The sequence below is a fragment of the Gobius niger genome, assembly GCF_951799975.1.
Source record: "Gobius niger genome assembly, chromosome: 1".
Taxonomy (NCBI): domain Eukaryota; kingdom Metazoa; phylum Chordata; class Actinopteri; order Gobiiformes; family Gobiidae; genus Gobius; species Gobius niger.
The window spans coordinates 14737203-14753026 of record NC_136852.1 but is presented as its reverse complement, the minus strand read 5'-3'; the positions used below and the strand labels follow the sequence as shown (position 1 = coordinate 14753026).

The window sequence follows — 15824 nt, the reverse complement described above, 5'->3', positions numbered from 1 at the left end:
AAATAGATTTGACTTTATTTGATTGTTTTTGCTGTTTTTTTAATCAATGTTACACGATTGAGATGATTTAATCACAGGCCCAAACACTGTCAGTTTATGCATTTGCTTTTCCTGTTTGTTCTTTGTTTACTCTTGGAAGCTTCTATCAAAACATCGCAATCAATACACAATTTTACTGATATTATACTGAGAAAGTATAGATAGTGCAGTACAGTTTGTCATTGTCTCTCTGACACATATCTCCATCAGAATGTGTGGGTTCTTCACCTGTCTACCCTGAAACTTTGTAAAAACTGTTGCAATGATTACACTGGTTGCTGACCGTTCTGTGTTACATTATACAAAAATACATTGTGTTTATTAGTAGGATAATGTAAATGTTTTGTATTTGCTCCACAACTAACGGAACAAAGATATAAAAATATATAAATTCAGAAATGTTTCCCATATTAGTTTCTTCAACATGGTTATTACTGATTTCTGTTTTATAATGATGTTATAATCTATGCTCTTGACTAAACCAAAATATTTCAAAAATTAGCAAAAGGTTAACAAATTGAGCGAAAACATTTGTCAAAAAATCAGACACTACAATAGACAAAACCTATGTGATATTGTTTGGACATAGCATGAATCATTCAGACTTTCAAAATCATCTCACTTACTGATTATTTAAGACTGGCTTGTGTTGTAGCTTTATTTGCTTGTTTTGGAGCATTGCAGCACAGCAGACCCCAGCTGGTCGGCCAAGCGGAAGGGATTAAGATGACAGTACTACAAATAACATAAGAAAAATAGTAATTAGACACTTTATACAAATGCAAGTATGCCTGATTACCAAGAGGACTTAATACAATATTGTTCACACTTTATTACAATGTAAAAATACAAAAGACTATTAGAATAGTTTAATCATCCACTGTTTATTTCAGTATTTACCTGTTGTGACGTGGAAGTACTGTTTGTTGTATCCAGAACCTTTATTTCGAAATCAGGGGAAAAGCGAGAACTCTGTAGGATCAAAGCCATCTCTCCATTCACTTTGGTTGGAATGTCTTTCTGCACAATGATTAAGAGATTGTTGATTAATTTCAGATTGAGTCAATTGCGTAATACATTGCATTACAAGCTGATTGTAAGAGCATTGTTATCTCAATCTTTCCAATGTAGTTAATGTTTAATTCTGAATGCTACCTTAAAGTTATGTGATGAATCAAAGTTCAGCTGTTCTTGGAAGCCGTGTATAGTTCCTTTGTAAGTCACTTCAGCTTCAGCACAGACTGGTTTGTTGGGCAGCTTGAATAGCCTGTAGGTTGTTGATGCATACTGAATGTCGCCTGCCAGTATGGGACATTGTAAAAGTTATATTTTATCTTCATTAGACAGTAAAAATCAATAAATTAATACAAAATATTCAACCTGCTTTGGCTTTCAGCTCATCATTGTGCACTATAATCTGGCTTGCAGACACTAAATGAGGTGTACTGAACCCCACGCTAACAGCCAATGAAATGAAGTCTTGCCAATAGAGGGCACCGGCCATTCCTTCACCTTGAAAGAGACCGACATTTTATCAGCTGTTCTTCATGGTACGGTTATAATAAAAATGTAATGTATTTTACCCCACAGAACTGCATCTTGTTTCATTTGATCTGGAACTGGTTTGCTGGCATACATGTCACTGAAGTACATCTCACCACCTTCCTGTGAGAAATATATATATTGTATTTCTAAACTATTTATTAAGTATAATCAAAAACTACATACAATGTACAGTTACAGATATAAATGAATTTTAACACACCTTCAACACATCGTATGCTGCTTTTAGCACAGACAATTTATCAGGACAAAGGCAAATGACACAGTTTGACCTGCACACAAAAAACATGTACAAAATCTCACTTCAAAGAGGATTGTGTAATATTACTTGATCTTACAGAATAACATCAAACGAATCCTTCTGTAAACCAGCTTCACAGAGTTTTTCCATGTAGCCCTGAACAAAGGTGACATTGGGCTTGATGTACCCAAACTTCTCCTGGTGGTACTGTATGTACTGCTGAGACAAAGTAATCTAAAACAGAAAAAAATGGTTGGATGTGCTTTTATCTTTGTGTTTTGTATTTTGGTCTGCACCTACCATCTCCTCAGTCATGTCAATCCCTGTGACGTGCCCATTTGGCCCGACAAGTTTACTGAAGGCGAAACAATCTCTCCCAGAACCGCTGCCAAGGTCCAAGACTCTGCATTCCTCAAGCTTTGCTGGGAATGGAAGTCCACAGCCAAAGAATCTGAAGTGATAAAATAATTTAGTTTACACGAACAGCTAATCAAGACAATGGTAAACATAAGCCCAACATAAGACTGCAACATACTTTTTGATCACCTCTGGATGAACAAGACTCAGAGCCTCTCTGACAATTTGTGGCATTGAGGTCAAACTGCAGGAGGAGACTGCACTGGTTTGCAAATCACCAGATGATCCCAGTCGACTGCCATAGTATTTCTGCATTACAAATAAACTGCATCAATAACCTATCCATATTGACTATATTCCACACCATACATTTTATTGAGAGATGGCCTGAATTAGGATATTAGGACATTCTTTAAGGATTTCACAATGTTAGCAAGGCAGTGTCCATGTCAAAGTAGACATAGGCTACTGAATAAAAAAAAGTAGTTATTTTATGCAATCTTCACTCCAGCAAAAGACAGCCTCCCATACAAATTAACAGAAACGCACCTTGACATTATCGTGAACATCTCCAACATTTGCCATTGTTTAATTATTCTCAAGCAAAACTTGCAAAAAGTTAGCGAACGTCAGAAGATCTGCACCCGTGTCCGAAGTCTGTAGTGTCCGGTGATCCAACTCCACACTGTTGCACCACCAGTGAGATTCTTCCGGTCCACTATAGCTAATATTTGATCTTCAACTATTGTTTGGCATTTAGCCAGAAACGCAATTGCATGTCACAGTAAATAATACAATCTATGACAGTGCTTTATACAATAAATAATTATGTTAGCCTATGGGGGCAGCACTGAGCCGGAAAGACATGATCATCATCCGGGTATCTCATAAAACGACTTTTCCGACGTTTGCGCAGAACATGTACGCATACTACGTACCTCCCGCAGTCTCACCGTGGTCCTTGTAGCGCATGTCGTTGGTGAATAGCCCTAAAGTTCTTGCGCCAACACCGTGTGGTCGCAGTCGTTTGTCTTGCGTGGAGAACTTCTCATAGAAACAACACATTGGTGAATCTGACGATATCCAAACTTATTTGGCGAAATGTAATTGGACCTGCCGAATTGAAGAACTTTTCTTTTTGTGCGAGAAAGGCGAGATTCAGCAGGTCGGTAAATTCTGCATTTGTAGCCTGTTTTGAGTTGCTAGCTACTAGCTGCATGCTAACAGTAGCATTCATTTAGCTAACATGGCCGTATATACAACATTTGTCATACCTTTGATTTAAAGCCACAGTCTCATCCTCAATCTAAAAATGTGTTTTGACGTATACGTACACACACGAACGCGATGTTGTAAATTACCTGGTTTGGAAACATCTGCAATGTAGTTATTTGAGGATAACATTAGATTAGCTGCGTACATCTACTAGTACACTTGTTTGCTAGAGAAAAAGCAGTAGCTATGTCGTTTAATGTTGTTGTCGCGTTTCGTGGGGTTTGTTGTTTGTTTTCATATGTCTGAACGTGATTGAGCACTAGATTGGAATGAAAGTTCAATAAATCTATCAACTTGCTTCATGTAGGCGCCATGGCCGCTGCCTACCCCTTTCGAGGTTTACCTCCGGGGATGCCTCCAGGTGTCCCCCCTCCTGCCCCTGTACCGGAGTATATGACCGAAGAAAAACTCCAAGAAAAAGGTACGTTCCTGTAGTATTAACACGTTTTGAGGGGAAATGGTCGTTGATGTACATGTTTGTTAACCTGTTCACTAACAATGGCAATAACACTCATTCTGATTTTTTGTTTACTCAGCACGAAAATGGCAGCAGTTGCAGGCAAAACGTTATGCAGAAAAAAGAAAGTTTGGCTTTGTTGATGCTCAGAAGGAAGACATGCCGCCTGAACATGTGCGCAAGATCATCAGAGACCACGGAGACATGACAAATCGAAAGTTTCGTCACGACAAGAGAGTGTATCTTGGGTAAAAAATTAATTAATGTATTGAAAATGTCAAAAAATATTGGTGTTCTCAATCTAACAACCTGTAACAATTCACTGTTAACAGAGCACTCAAATACATGCCCCATGCGGTACTGAAGTTACTGGAAAACATGCCAATGCCTTGGGAACAAATCAGAGATGTGCCAGTCCTGTACCACATTACTGGAGCCATCTCTTTTGTCAATGAAATTCCTTGGGTTATTGAACCGGTCTACATAGCTCAATGGGGGTAAGGTTCTCCTCTATTGTACATACTTTGCCTGTAGTTTTCCTATTTTCCTATTCACTGTGACTTGTATACAACAACTGAGTGAAACATATTTTCTGTCTTTCCAGCACAATGTGGATTATGATGCGTCGTGAAAAGCGCGACAGGAGACACTTCAAAAGAATGCGCTTTCCACCTTTTGATGATGAGGAGCCTCCGCTGGACTATGCCGACAACATCCTGGATGTGGAGCCACTGGAGGCCATTCAGATGGAGCTGGACACTGAAGAAGATTCTTCCGTTGTGGAATGGTTCTATGAGCACCAGCCTCTCAAAGACACTCAGAAGTGAGTGTTTTTATCCATGTGTAAGCTTTTTCTGTTGTTTTGTGTCTGGTTGGCAATATATTCTTGTGCTTCTCAGGTTTGTGAATGGAACAACATACCGTCGCTGGCAGTTCACCCTTCCGATGATGTCCACTTTGTACCGTTTGGCTAATCAGCTTCTGACAGACCTTGTGGACCTCAATTACTTCTATCTCTTCGATCTGAAGGCCTTTTTCACTTCTAAGGCCTTAAACATGGCTATCCCTGGAGGACCCAAGTTTGAGCCCTTGGTTCGAGACATAAATCTCCAGTAAGGCCTTTGATTTAGTTGGAACTATTTCATTGTGTGTATCTGCTCGAAATTTGTGTAACCCAATCTGTGTTTTCCTTTCAGAGATGAAGACTGGAATGAATTTAATGACATCAACAAGATCATCATCCGTCAGCCAATCAGGACAGAATACAAAATTGCCTTTCCCTACTTGTACAATAACCTGCCACACCATGTCCACCTCACTTGGTTAGTAGAATGTCTCAACCATATGTACACAGTGCATAAACATGCGTCTCTAAGTGGCTTTGTTTTTGTAGGTATCATACACCCAATGTGGTGTTTATCAAGACAGAGGATCCTGATCTTCCGGCTTTCTACTTTGATCCATTGATTAATCCGATTTCTCACAGACATTCGATCAAGGCAAGTTCAGTGTAAATGATTCTTAAATGCTTGACGTTGCTATAGAAAGATCCAAACAAAGGCTTTTATATATATTTTTTCCAATTCTTATATTTTTATATGAGACTTTTAGTCATGAGTTTTTGTGTGTGTTTAGGTGCAAGAACCACTACCAGATGATGACGAAGAGTTTGAACTTCCAGAGTATGTTGATCCTTTCCTCAAAGAAACGCCTCTGTACACAGACAACACAGCAAATGGCATTGCCTTGCTTTGGGGACCAAGACCCTTCAATCTAAGATCTGGCCGCACCAGACGCGCCATTGACATCCCCTTGATCAAAAACTGGTGAGAACTCATGAATTTAACAAACCAATATATTATGTACCATTTTGTGGAATCGTGTGCCATGGTGATTAGCATCTTTGCATCACTGCAAGAAGGTTCCAGGTTCAATCCTGGGCCTGATGTGATCTTTCTGTGTAAAGTCTGCGTGTTCTTCCCATGTCAGCATAGGTTTCTGTCGGGTACTTGAGTTTCTTGAACAAATAAAAACATGTTCTTGTAATTATTTTCAGGTACCGTGAGCACTGCCCTGCTGGACAACCGGTGAAAGTGCGCGTGTCCTACCAGAAACTCCTCAAGTACTATGTTCTCAATGCTCTGAAGCACAGACCTCCAAAAGCCCAAAAAAAGAGGTAAGCATCTCCTTTTCAACCACACATGTTCAAATTCATTGTGCATTAAAACGGCTTTCCCCCATTGCTGTTAAGGTACCTGTTCCGGTCATTTAAGGCCACCAAGTTCTTCCAGTCGACCAAACTGGATTGGGTGGAGGTTGGGCTACAGGTGTGCAGACAAGGCTACAACATGCTGAATCTGCTGATCCACCGTAAAAACCTGAACTATCTGCATCTTGACTACAACTTCAACCTGAAACCTGTGAAGACGCTCACCACAAAGGTTTGATCTTTTGTTGGGCTTTTTTGGAAGTCAATCCACTGGTGTAATGTCTCCAACTGACCACCTTTTACCCCACAGGAGCGTAAGAAGTCCAGATTTGGCAATGCCTTCCATCTTTGCAGAGAGGTCTTGCGTCTAAGCAAATTGGTGGTGGACAGTCATGTGCAGTACCGCCTGGGCAACGTTGATGCTTTCCAAGTATGCTTTTTTCCAACAAATAAACTGATATGTTGACGTTACAAATGTTACCCGTATAAGTGATCGAAACATTTTGTGCCGCTAGTATATTACTTTTAAATCCTAACTTTCTCATATTGCATATGACTAGATGCCACTTTCCTCACCTACCTAAATATAGACTATATATGTTGCAGTTGTCTGATGGCCTCCAGTACATCTTTGCTCATGTGGGCCAACTGACTGGCATGTACCGTTACAAGTACAAACTGATGAGACAAATCCGCATGTGCAAGGATCTAAAGCATCTCATCTACTACCGGTTCAACACAGTAAGTAAAAAACCTTGTTACAATAAACTTGTTTACAGGCCACAAAACCTCATAATTTCACTTTACAATTCAGGGACCAGTAGGAAAAGGTCCAGGTTGTGGATTCTGGGCTCCAGGCTGGAGGGTGTGGCTTTTCTTCATGCGAGGAATCACACCATTGTTGGAAAGATGGCTTGGAAATCTCCTAGCCAGACAGTTTGAAGGTCAGCAATGGCCTTCTGTTGATTTGCTATGGTGTCATTATTGTAAATAAGTGTGTAAATCACCGTCTTTGCCCTTGTAGGTCGTCATTCTAAGGGTGTGGCTAAGACTGTTACAAAGCAGCGTGTGGAGTCTCACTTCGACCTGGAGCTGCGTGCTGCTGTCATGCACGACATCTTGGACATGATGCCAGAAGGCATCAAACAGAACAAAGCCAGAACCATTCTTCAGCATCTCAGCGAGTCCTGGAGATGCTGGAAAGCCAACATCCCCTGGAAGGTTAGTGCTTTTTCATGATCCTGTCGTTTCATTATGGCGTAATAATTATATGGTCTTTGATTAAAAAATTATGAAACTTTTGGTGCTCCTCAGGTGCCAGGCCTGCCGACTCCGATTGAGAACATGATCCTGAGATACGTGAAAGCCAAAGCTGACTGGTGGACCAACACAGCCCACTACAACCGTGAGCGCATTCGCAGAGGAGCTACTGTGGACAAAACTGTGTGCAAGAAGAATCTTGGTCGACTGACGCGTCTATACCTCAAAGCTGAGCAGGAAAGACAGCACAACTACCTGAAGGTAATTCTAACATTTAATTTGGAATTATGTTTTTCCTAGACCAAATGAATAGCTTTGTTTGTATCCTAACCATTGCAACCTTTTAACAACATTGTTGCTTCTAATTTCAGGATGGCCCCTACATCACGGCAGAAGAAGCTGTGGCCATCTACACCACCACTGTCCACTGGCTTGAAAGCAGACGATTCTCACCGATCCCCTTCCCTCCACTGTCCTACAAACACGACACAAAACTTCTTATCCTGGCTCTGGAGAGACTCAAGGAAGCATACAGGTGGACACATTTAAAATAGTGTAGCATTGTAACGTGGCGATATTTGGGTTTAAAGCAACAGATTTTCTGTCTTACAGTGTAAAGTCTCGTCTAAACCAGAGTCAGAGGGAGGAGCTGGGTTTGATTGAGCAGGCTTATGACAACCCACACGAGGCGCTGTCAAGGATCAAGCGTCACCTGCTCACACAGAGAGCCTTTAAAGAGGTACTGACCAATTAGGCTAAATAGAAAACATTAAAATATATCAGAATATAAATTGTGTAGATGCACTAAAGTCTGGTAATGCACATATTAAGATAATGTTGCTTTTATTCTGTAGGGAAGGACACTTTTACAATGGTGTCTTTCCCTACATTTATTTAATTCAACAACTTATCCACCATGTCTCTTTTTTCAGGTGGGCATCGAATTCATGGACCTGTACAGTCACCTTGTGCCCGTCTATGACGTCGAGCCCCTGGAAAAGATCACTGATGCCTACCTGGACCAGTATCTGTGGTATGAGGCAGACAAGAGACGCCTCTTCCCTCCATGGATCAAACCAGCTGACACTGAGCCTCCGCCATTGCTGGTGTACAAGTGGTGCCAAGGTTAGTGCTAATAAAGATAATTTTTAAACTGAGTACAAATGTAATTAATAATGTAATTATCTTGTTTTTAGGCATTAACAACTTGCAGGATGTTTGGGAGACCGCTGAGGGAGAATGCAATGTAATGCTTGAGTCTCGCTATGAGAAAATGTACGAGAAGATTGACCTGACGTTGCTCAACAGACTGTTGCGTCTTATCGTAGACCACAACATTGCTGACTACATGACGGCCAAGAACAACGTGGTCATCAACTACAAGGTACTGCAAGTTTTCAACATGGTGCATTTAACATTATTTTTGTACTAAGGCCTCTATTTGTCTTTAGGACATGAACCATACCAATTCTTATGGCATAATCCGAGGGCTTCAGTTTGCCTCGTTCATTGTCCAATACTATGGTTTGGTCATGGATCTGCTTGTCTTGGGTTTACATCGTGCCAGTGAAATGGCTGGGCCTCCTCAAATGCCCAATGACTTTTTAAGTTTTCAAGACACAGTCTCTGAAAGTGCCCACCCAATCAGACTGTACTGTCGGTACATTGACCGCATCCACATCTTCTTCAGGTTGGTTGTGCCTTAATGATTTCTGTCGCCTGATGGCTACAGTTTTTATAATGCTTCGTTCTTGTAATAGGTTTACAGCTGATGAGGCCAGAGACCTCATTCAGAGATACCTGACGGAGCACCCAGACCCCAATAATGAGAACATTGTTGGTTACAACAACAAGAAATGTTGGCCCCGAGATGCTCGTATGCGGCTGATGAAGCATGACGTCAACCTGTGAGAGCCTGATTGTGTTTATATGAACATTGATTTTAAAAGAGCTTTCTTTTTTAAAAGTATATTTTTTGAACGTTTAGGGGACGTGCAGTCTTCTGGGATATCAAGAATCGTCTTCCCCGGTCAGTGACTACTATCCAGTGGGAGAACAGCTTTGTGTCAGTCTACAGCAAGGACAACCCTAATCTGCTTTTCAACATGTGTGGCTTTGAGTGTCGCATTTTACCAAAGTGTCGCACAAGCTATGAGGAATTTACCCACAAGGACGGTGTCTGGAACCTTCAGAATGAAGTGAGGCGCTGGCTGCTGTCAATGGCATATTAACAGTTATGATAAAATGTCCACATGTCGGCATTACTGCAGCATCTAAATCATTTTTTCCCAGGTGACAAAAGAGAGAACAGCACAATGTTTCCTGAGAGTGGATGATGAGTCCATGCAGCGTTTCCACAACCGAGTTCGTCAGATTTTGATGGCATCTGGCTCCACAACATTCACCAAGGTTTTAACAAAAAACTGCACAATGACATGAGATTTAAATGTTTTATGTACTTGTATTCATTTTATTATTGTGGTGACAGATTGTCAACAAATGGAACACGGCTCTGATCGGCCTAATGACATATTTCCGTGAAGCCGTTGTAAACACACAGGAGCTGTTGGATTTACTGGTCAAGTGTGAAAACAAGATTCAGACTCGTATCAAGATTGGCCTGAACTCCAAAATGCCAAGTCGTTTCCCCCCAGTTGTCTTTTACACTCCTAAAGAACTGGGTGGGCTGGGCATGTTGTCAATGGGCCATGTCCTCATCCCACAGTCCGATCTACGGTAAGTTTAAATAGTTATTTCACTTAATGTGCATATATTTTTTTGCATTGTACAAATGTTGTTTTTTCTCCCAGGTGGTCCAAGCAGACAGATGTTGGCATCACCCATTTCAGGTCGGGAATGAGCCATGAAGAAGACCAGCTTATTCCCAATTTGTATCGTTACATTCAGCCGTGGGAGAGCGAGTTCATTGACTCCCAGAGAGTCTGGGCTGAGTACGCTCTAAAGAGACAGGAGGCTATTGCACAGAATCGGTATGATTTTAGTTGTAAGAATACATGTAAAAAAAAAAGTACTCCTTTTATAATTGAGTATTCCGTGTGTTGCAGCCGACTTACACTTGAAGACCTGGAGGACTCTTGGGACAGAGGTATCCCGCGTATTAACACACTGTTCCAGAAGGACAGACATACGCTGGCTTATGACAAAGGCTGGAGAGTCAGAACAGATTTCAAACAATACCAGGTTTGAGTTTTAGCCAACGTTTGTTTATTTAACAATTGGTTGCATTCACGTTCTAGAATTTGATATCATCTCAGACGGGGTACAATACAACTCTGTCAGGGGAAACTTTTGTTCCTGATCATTATTGAGGAATGATCAAGTCCCTAAAACTGCCACATTCATCTTATGGCTGAAAGTTCTTCTATTGGCAAACATGATTTAGAATTTTGCCACCACTTTTCGGCACCTTTTTGCTGACAGAGAAGACATTGAATATTGTGACGTTTTTTGGCCAATATCCCCTTCAATACTGGGACAATAACCATGAAAAACAAAGCCAAAAAACAGGTTACCATAGTTACCACCATGGAATTTGTAGCCACCTCAATTTTAAGGCTCTTTAGAATTTAGTGATGTCACGTGAACGCAGCCTATTGATCAAGTCCTCTCCTCCAAACCCTACCCACAACTTGTAATCATAACCCTGTGGAACAAATGGCAAATTAATTAAGTTAACTGGTCAAACTGTATCATAATCATAAGATATTATTTTGATTGCATAGGTGCTGAAGCAGAATCCTTTCTGGTGGACTCATCAGAGACACGATGGAAAACTGTGGAATCTCAACAACTACCGCACAGACATGATTCAGGCTCTAGGGGGAGTTGAAGGCATCCTGGAACACACACTGTTCAAAGGCACTTACTTCCCCACTTGGGAAGGTCTCTTCTGGTGAGATTACTTTACCACACAAGTCTAAGTTTAAAAACAACTAAGCCTAATGATTGAATATTGCTGTCTGTCAGGGAGAAGGCCAGTGGTTTTGAAGAGTCGATGAAATGGAAGAAGCTTACTAATGCCCAGAGGTCTGGTCTCAATCAAATCCCCAATCGTCGATTCACTCTTTGGTGGTCGCCCACCATTAACAGAGCCAATGTAAGCGCATTTTCTATTTTATTCTTCAATTAAAATGATAAAATAAAATGAAATTAACAAGTATGTGTCTTTTAGGTGTACGTGGGTTTCCAGGTGCAGCTTGACCTGACAGGGATTTTCATGCATGGCAAGATCCCAACACTGAAGATCTCCCTCATTCAGATTTTCAGAGCTCACTTGTGGCAGAAAATTCATGAGAGCATTGTTATGGATCTCTGTCAGGTATGTGTAAATCTTAGTGCGCTTGTATATTTGTAAAATTATTCTGTAGTTTGTTAGTAATGCTGTTATCCAAATTTCTTCCCATCATTAGGTATTTGACCAGGAGCTTGATGCTCTTGAGATTGAGACTGTGCAGAAGGAGACTATCCATCCCAGGAAATCATACAAGATGAATTCATCTTGTGCAGACATCCTCCTCTTCGCATCTTACAAGTGGAATGTGTCACGGCCTTCTCTGCTGGCTGACTCAAAGTATGATTGTTCATTTAAACCACAAATGCAGACAAACCAAATATGTTTTACAAATTGTGTGAATCTTGTTTTTCAGGGATGTCATGGACAGCACCACGACCCAAAAGTACTGGATTGACATTCAGCTGCGTTGGGGTGACTATGATTCACATGACATTGAGCGCTACGCCAGGGCCAAGTTTCTGGACTACACCACAGACAACATGAGTATCTACCCGTCCCCCACTGGAGTGCTCATAGCCATCGACCTGGCGTACAATCTCCACAGGTTGGTTTTCTAATAACTATCAATAGCAATAAAAAACCTGACTGCATTTATAAATGTAATGTTAAATATCAAAAGTAAAACTGTTGTGGTTATCTCTATAAACGGCAAAAGATGTTACAGACTCTGCATTATGTGTATCTGATTTTTGTCTTTGCAAATCTAGTGCTTATGGTAATTGGTTCCCTGGAAGCAAACCTCTTATCCAGCAAGCCATGGCGAAGATCATGAAGGCCAACCCTGCTCTGTATGTGCTGAGAGAGCGGATCCGCAAAGGTCTGCAGCTGTACTCCTCCGAGCCCACTGAGCCTTACCTGTCCTCTCAGAACTATGGTGAACTCTTCTCCAACCAGATCATCTGGTTTGTAGATGACACCAATGTGTATCGTGTCACCATCCACAAGGTGATGTGAAATACAGTATTGTACACAATATATGTTTTGTGAGTCTAATTTCCATGTGAATTAAATTCCCTGTATGTTCTTTCTCCCTGTAGACCTTTGAAGGCAACTTGACAACAAAGCCAATCAATGGGGCTATCTTCATCTTTAATCCCCGAACTGGACAACTGTTCCTCAAGATCATTCACACTTCTGTGTGGGCTGGCCAGAAACGTTTGGGACAGGTGCTTTTACATTATATACTAAAAATGTATACATTTATTTTCCAGCTGGAAGGGTTATGTTTATACATTATTTTGCCTTAACTATGCCAACATTCCCATTTTTAGCTTGCCAAATGGAAAACAGCTGAAGAAGTAGCTGCCCTGATTCGTTCCCTTCCTGTTGAGGAGCAGCCTAAACAGATCATTGTAACAAGGAAAGGCATGCTGGACCCTCTCGAGGTGAGACCATTTATTAAACACTAATAATAGACACTTGTGAGTGTAACGACATTTGTTTGCTTTACAGGTTCACTTGTTGGACTTCCCCAACATTGTGATCAAAGGCTCTGAGCTGCAACTTCCTTTCCAAGCTTGTCTTAAGGTTGAGAAGTTTGGAGACTTGATCCTAAAAGCCACAGAACCTCAGATGGTGCTCTTCAATCTCTACGATGACTGGCTGAAGACTATTTCATCATACACAGTAAGGTTTACTTTTTTTTAGCCACACTTCCGGCTACATTAAGGAGTTACACTTGTCTAGATGTAACAAAATCATGGCTGTTTTATCAGCATCACATTTCTATCCAACTTTAAAAAAAAAAATTATCAGTGTCATTTTACCCCCAAAAATGAAAGGTCTTTCTTTACTGCTAGGCTTTCTCCAGGCTTATCCTCATCCTCCGAGCACTTCATGTCAACAATGACCGTGCCAAGGTTATTCTCAAGCCTGACAAAACCACCATCACTGAGCCCCATCACATCTGGCCTACTCTGTCTGATGAGGAATGGATCAAAGTGGAAGTTCAACTTAAGGATCTCATTTTGGCCGACTATGGCAAAAAGAACAAGTAAGATTAAATGCATTGATCAATTCTATGTAAATGAATATGGAAGGACCTTATACCTTTGTTCCTTTGTCCAGTGTGAATGTGGCTTCGCTCACACAGTCGGAAATTCGGGACATTATCCTGGGTATGGAGATCTCCGCGCCTTCACAGCAGCGACAGCAAATTGCAGAGATTGAGAAACAGACCAAGGAGCAGTCGCAGCTCACAGCCACACAGACCCGCACAGTGAACAAGCATGGTGACGAGATCATCACATCAACCACCTCCAACTATGAGACACAGACTTTCTCATCCAAAACTGAGTGGAGAGTCCGGTATGTTTGTTATTGTACCTAAACATTCAGTGCACATATGAGTGTTTCTCTTGTCTGTCTACATGTCTAAACAAATGTCTTTGTTTCAGGGCTATATCTGCTGCAAACCTCCACCTGCGGACAAACCATATCTATGTCTCATCGGATGACATCAAAGAGACCGGATACACCTACATCCTGCCCAAAAACGTCCTCAAAAAGTTTATCTGCATTTCTGATCTGCGAGCTCAGGTGTGTACATTTCTCAGTGCCTTTACGGGTTATTCAACATTCACCACACAACTCGATGTTTTATAACTAAATGGGCGTTTCGGCTTGCAGATTGCAGGTTACTTGTACGGCACGAGTCCACCAGACAACCCTCAAGTCAAAGAGATCCGCTGTATTGTTATGGTGCCGCAGTGGGGAACACATCAGACCGTTCATCTGCCCAACCAGCTGCCAGGGCATGAATACCTAAAAGTAAAACCGCTTTTTTTTTAATACAATACTGTAAAATATAAAAGGGGGAAACTGACCCTTTTTTGTCCATCAGGAAATGGAGCCCCTTGGTTGGATCCACACACAGCCAAATGAGTCTCCTCAGCTGTCTCCTCAGGACGTCACAACTCATGCTAAAGTCATGGCCGACAACCCTTCATGGGATGGAGAGAAGACCATCATCATCACCTGCAGGTTGGTTTGTGCATATTGACAATGCTCAAGCTTCATTAAAAAGTTAAGTGTCAGACTGTTGGCATTTTCATTACCTTGTCAACATGTTAAAAATCGAGGATGCCGACATCGACACGCTTTCTGAATTTTTTAACCACTGACTTGTGATTACAGCTTTACGCCTGGGTCTTGCACGCTGACGGCCTACAAACTGACACCAAGCGGCTACGAATGGGGTCGTCAGAACACGGACAAGGGTAACAATCCTAAAGGCTACCTCCCGTCCCACTACGAGAGGGTGCAGATGCTGCTGTCTGACCGCTTCCTGGGCTTCTTCATGGTGCCGGGTCAAGTGTCCTGGAACTACAACTTCATGGGTTTGTACAAATTTTACCATCTTCATATATTCCCGTCATTTCAAATCTGCTCAAAAGCCAAGTATTTATGTTTTTGTTCATTTCCTCTGTAGGTGTGCGCCACGACCCCAACATGAAATATGATCTGCAACTGGCCAACCCCAAAGAGTTCTACCATGAAGTCCACAGACCCTCACACTTCCTAAACTTTGCCTCTCTGCAGGAGGGTGAGATCTATAACGCAGACCGAGAGGACATGTATGCCTGAAGGCCGTCTGACACCAGAGATTCAACATTGTACTTAACTTAATCATGAGTCATGGTTAAACGCTGTGTAACTGTCTGGACATTTTAAAGTGAAGGCTTTGAGACCTTTTAGAAATGTTTCATTTAACTGTTTCATTCCCGTTTTTTTGTATGCGTGTTGCATTTTAAAGTGCAAAATTGGTATTTGTTTGGTAAACGTTAGGGAAATTCTGTGTAGTTTTCCGTACACAACTTATCAAAAGGATTTAAGCCTGAAAATGAAATTGAAACGTGTTTTCATGTCAGCAGCAGTTACTTTGTTGTAAGTTACTGCTCTCTTGCATTGTAACTTGGGTTTAAATAAAGATCTACTTTTTACTTTCGCTATTCTTATGTCTTTTTTTGGTGTACATTTTTATTTGCGCATGAAGTGGTTTTGTGCAGCTGCTCTTCTGGGTTCACACTTGTGGCATAACAATCAATAATTCAATATAGTAAAACGGAAATGAGCATTTTACGCACTGATGCCCACACACTTGCCCTGG

The 15824-nt window shown here is 41.3% G+C and overlaps 2 protein-coding genes across 2 annotated transcripts; one reads left to right on the top strand and one right to left on the bottom strand.

The window, feature by feature from the left end:
• Positions 1 to 25: 25 nt before the first annotated feature.
• On the bottom strand, positions 26 to 3032 carry LOC306976693 (arsenite methyltransferase). The gene is made up of 10 exons (XM_079574726.1): positions 2750 to 3032; positions 2379 to 2509; positions 2144 to 2294; positions 1941 to 2077; positions 1805 to 1874; positions 1623 to 1704; positions 1420 to 1551; positions 1195 to 1337; positions 940 to 1059; positions 26 to 774 (listed from the first exon to the last, which is right to left on the bottom strand). The coding sequence occupies exons 1-10, from the start codon at positions 2783 to 2785 to the stop codon at positions 697 to 699; spliced, it is 1080 nt and encodes a 359-aa protein (XP_079430852.1). The 5' UTR covers positions 2786 to 3032; the 3' UTR covers positions 26 to 696.
• A 163-nt stretch (positions 3033 to 3195) lies between these two features.
• On the top strand, positions 3196 to 15618 carry prpf8 (pre-mRNA processing factor 8). The gene is made up of 43 exons (XM_079575328.1): positions 3196 to 3365; positions 3783 to 3896; positions 4012 to 4180; positions 4265 to 4429; positions 4537 to 4755; positions 4832 to 5044; positions 5129 to 5254; positions 5326 to 5431; positions 5568 to 5758; positions 5989 to 6108; positions 6184 to 6373; positions 6452 to 6571; positions 6748 to 6882; positions 6956 to 7085; positions 7166 to 7362; positions 7456 to 7662; positions 7773 to 7936; positions 8014 to 8140; positions 8334 to 8526; positions 8598 to 8785; positions 8853 to 9091; positions 9162 to 9308; positions 9389 to 9599; positions 9694 to 9810; positions 9890 to 10137; positions 10212 to 10391; positions 10467 to 10602; positions 11145 to 11314; positions 11389 to 11518; positions 11594 to 11740; positions 11832 to 11992; positions 12069 to 12260; positions 12424 to 12661; positions 12754 to 12882; positions 12988 to 13101; positions 13169 to 13342; positions 13516 to 13709; positions 13784 to 14023; positions 14113 to 14254; positions 14345 to 14485; positions 14559 to 14698; positions 14852 to 15054; positions 15147 to 15618. Exons 2-43 carry the CDS (start codon positions 3788 to 3790, stop codon positions 15299 to 15301), a joined length of 7017 nt encoding a protein of 2338 aa, XP_079431454.1. The 5' UTR covers positions 3196 to 3365; positions 3783 to 3787; the 3' UTR covers positions 15302 to 15618.
• The last annotated feature ends 206 nt before the right edge of the window (positions 15619 to 15824 follow it).

Excerpts from the sequence above, each read along its gene's own strand:
- prpf8 (XM_079575328.1), top strand. The coding sequence starts at position 3,788 with ATGGCCGCTGCCTACCCCTTTCGAGGTTTACCTCCGGGGATGCCTCCA. Across the intron at positions 8,527-8,597 it reads GGTGTACAAGTGGTGCCAAG|GCATTAACAACTTGCAGGAT; the intron begins GTTAGTGCTAAT and ends TCTTGTTTTTAG. Across the intron at positions 10,392-10,466 it reads GAGGCTATTGCACAGAATCG|CCGACTTACACTTGAAGACC; the intron begins GTATGATTTTAG and ends CGTGTGTTGCAG.
- LOC306976693 (XM_079574726.1), bottom strand. The coding sequence starts at position 2,785 with ATGGCAAATGTTGGAGATGTTCACGATAATGTCAAG. Across the intron at positions 1,875-1,940 it reads GATTCGTTTGATGTTATTCT|GTCAAACTGTGTCATTTGCC; the intron begins GTAAGATCAAGT and ends TTTTGTGTGCAG. Across the intron at positions 775-939 it reads GTACTTCCACGTCACAACAG|TACTGTCATCTTAATCCCTT; the intron begins GTAAATACTGAA and ends TGTTATTTGTAG.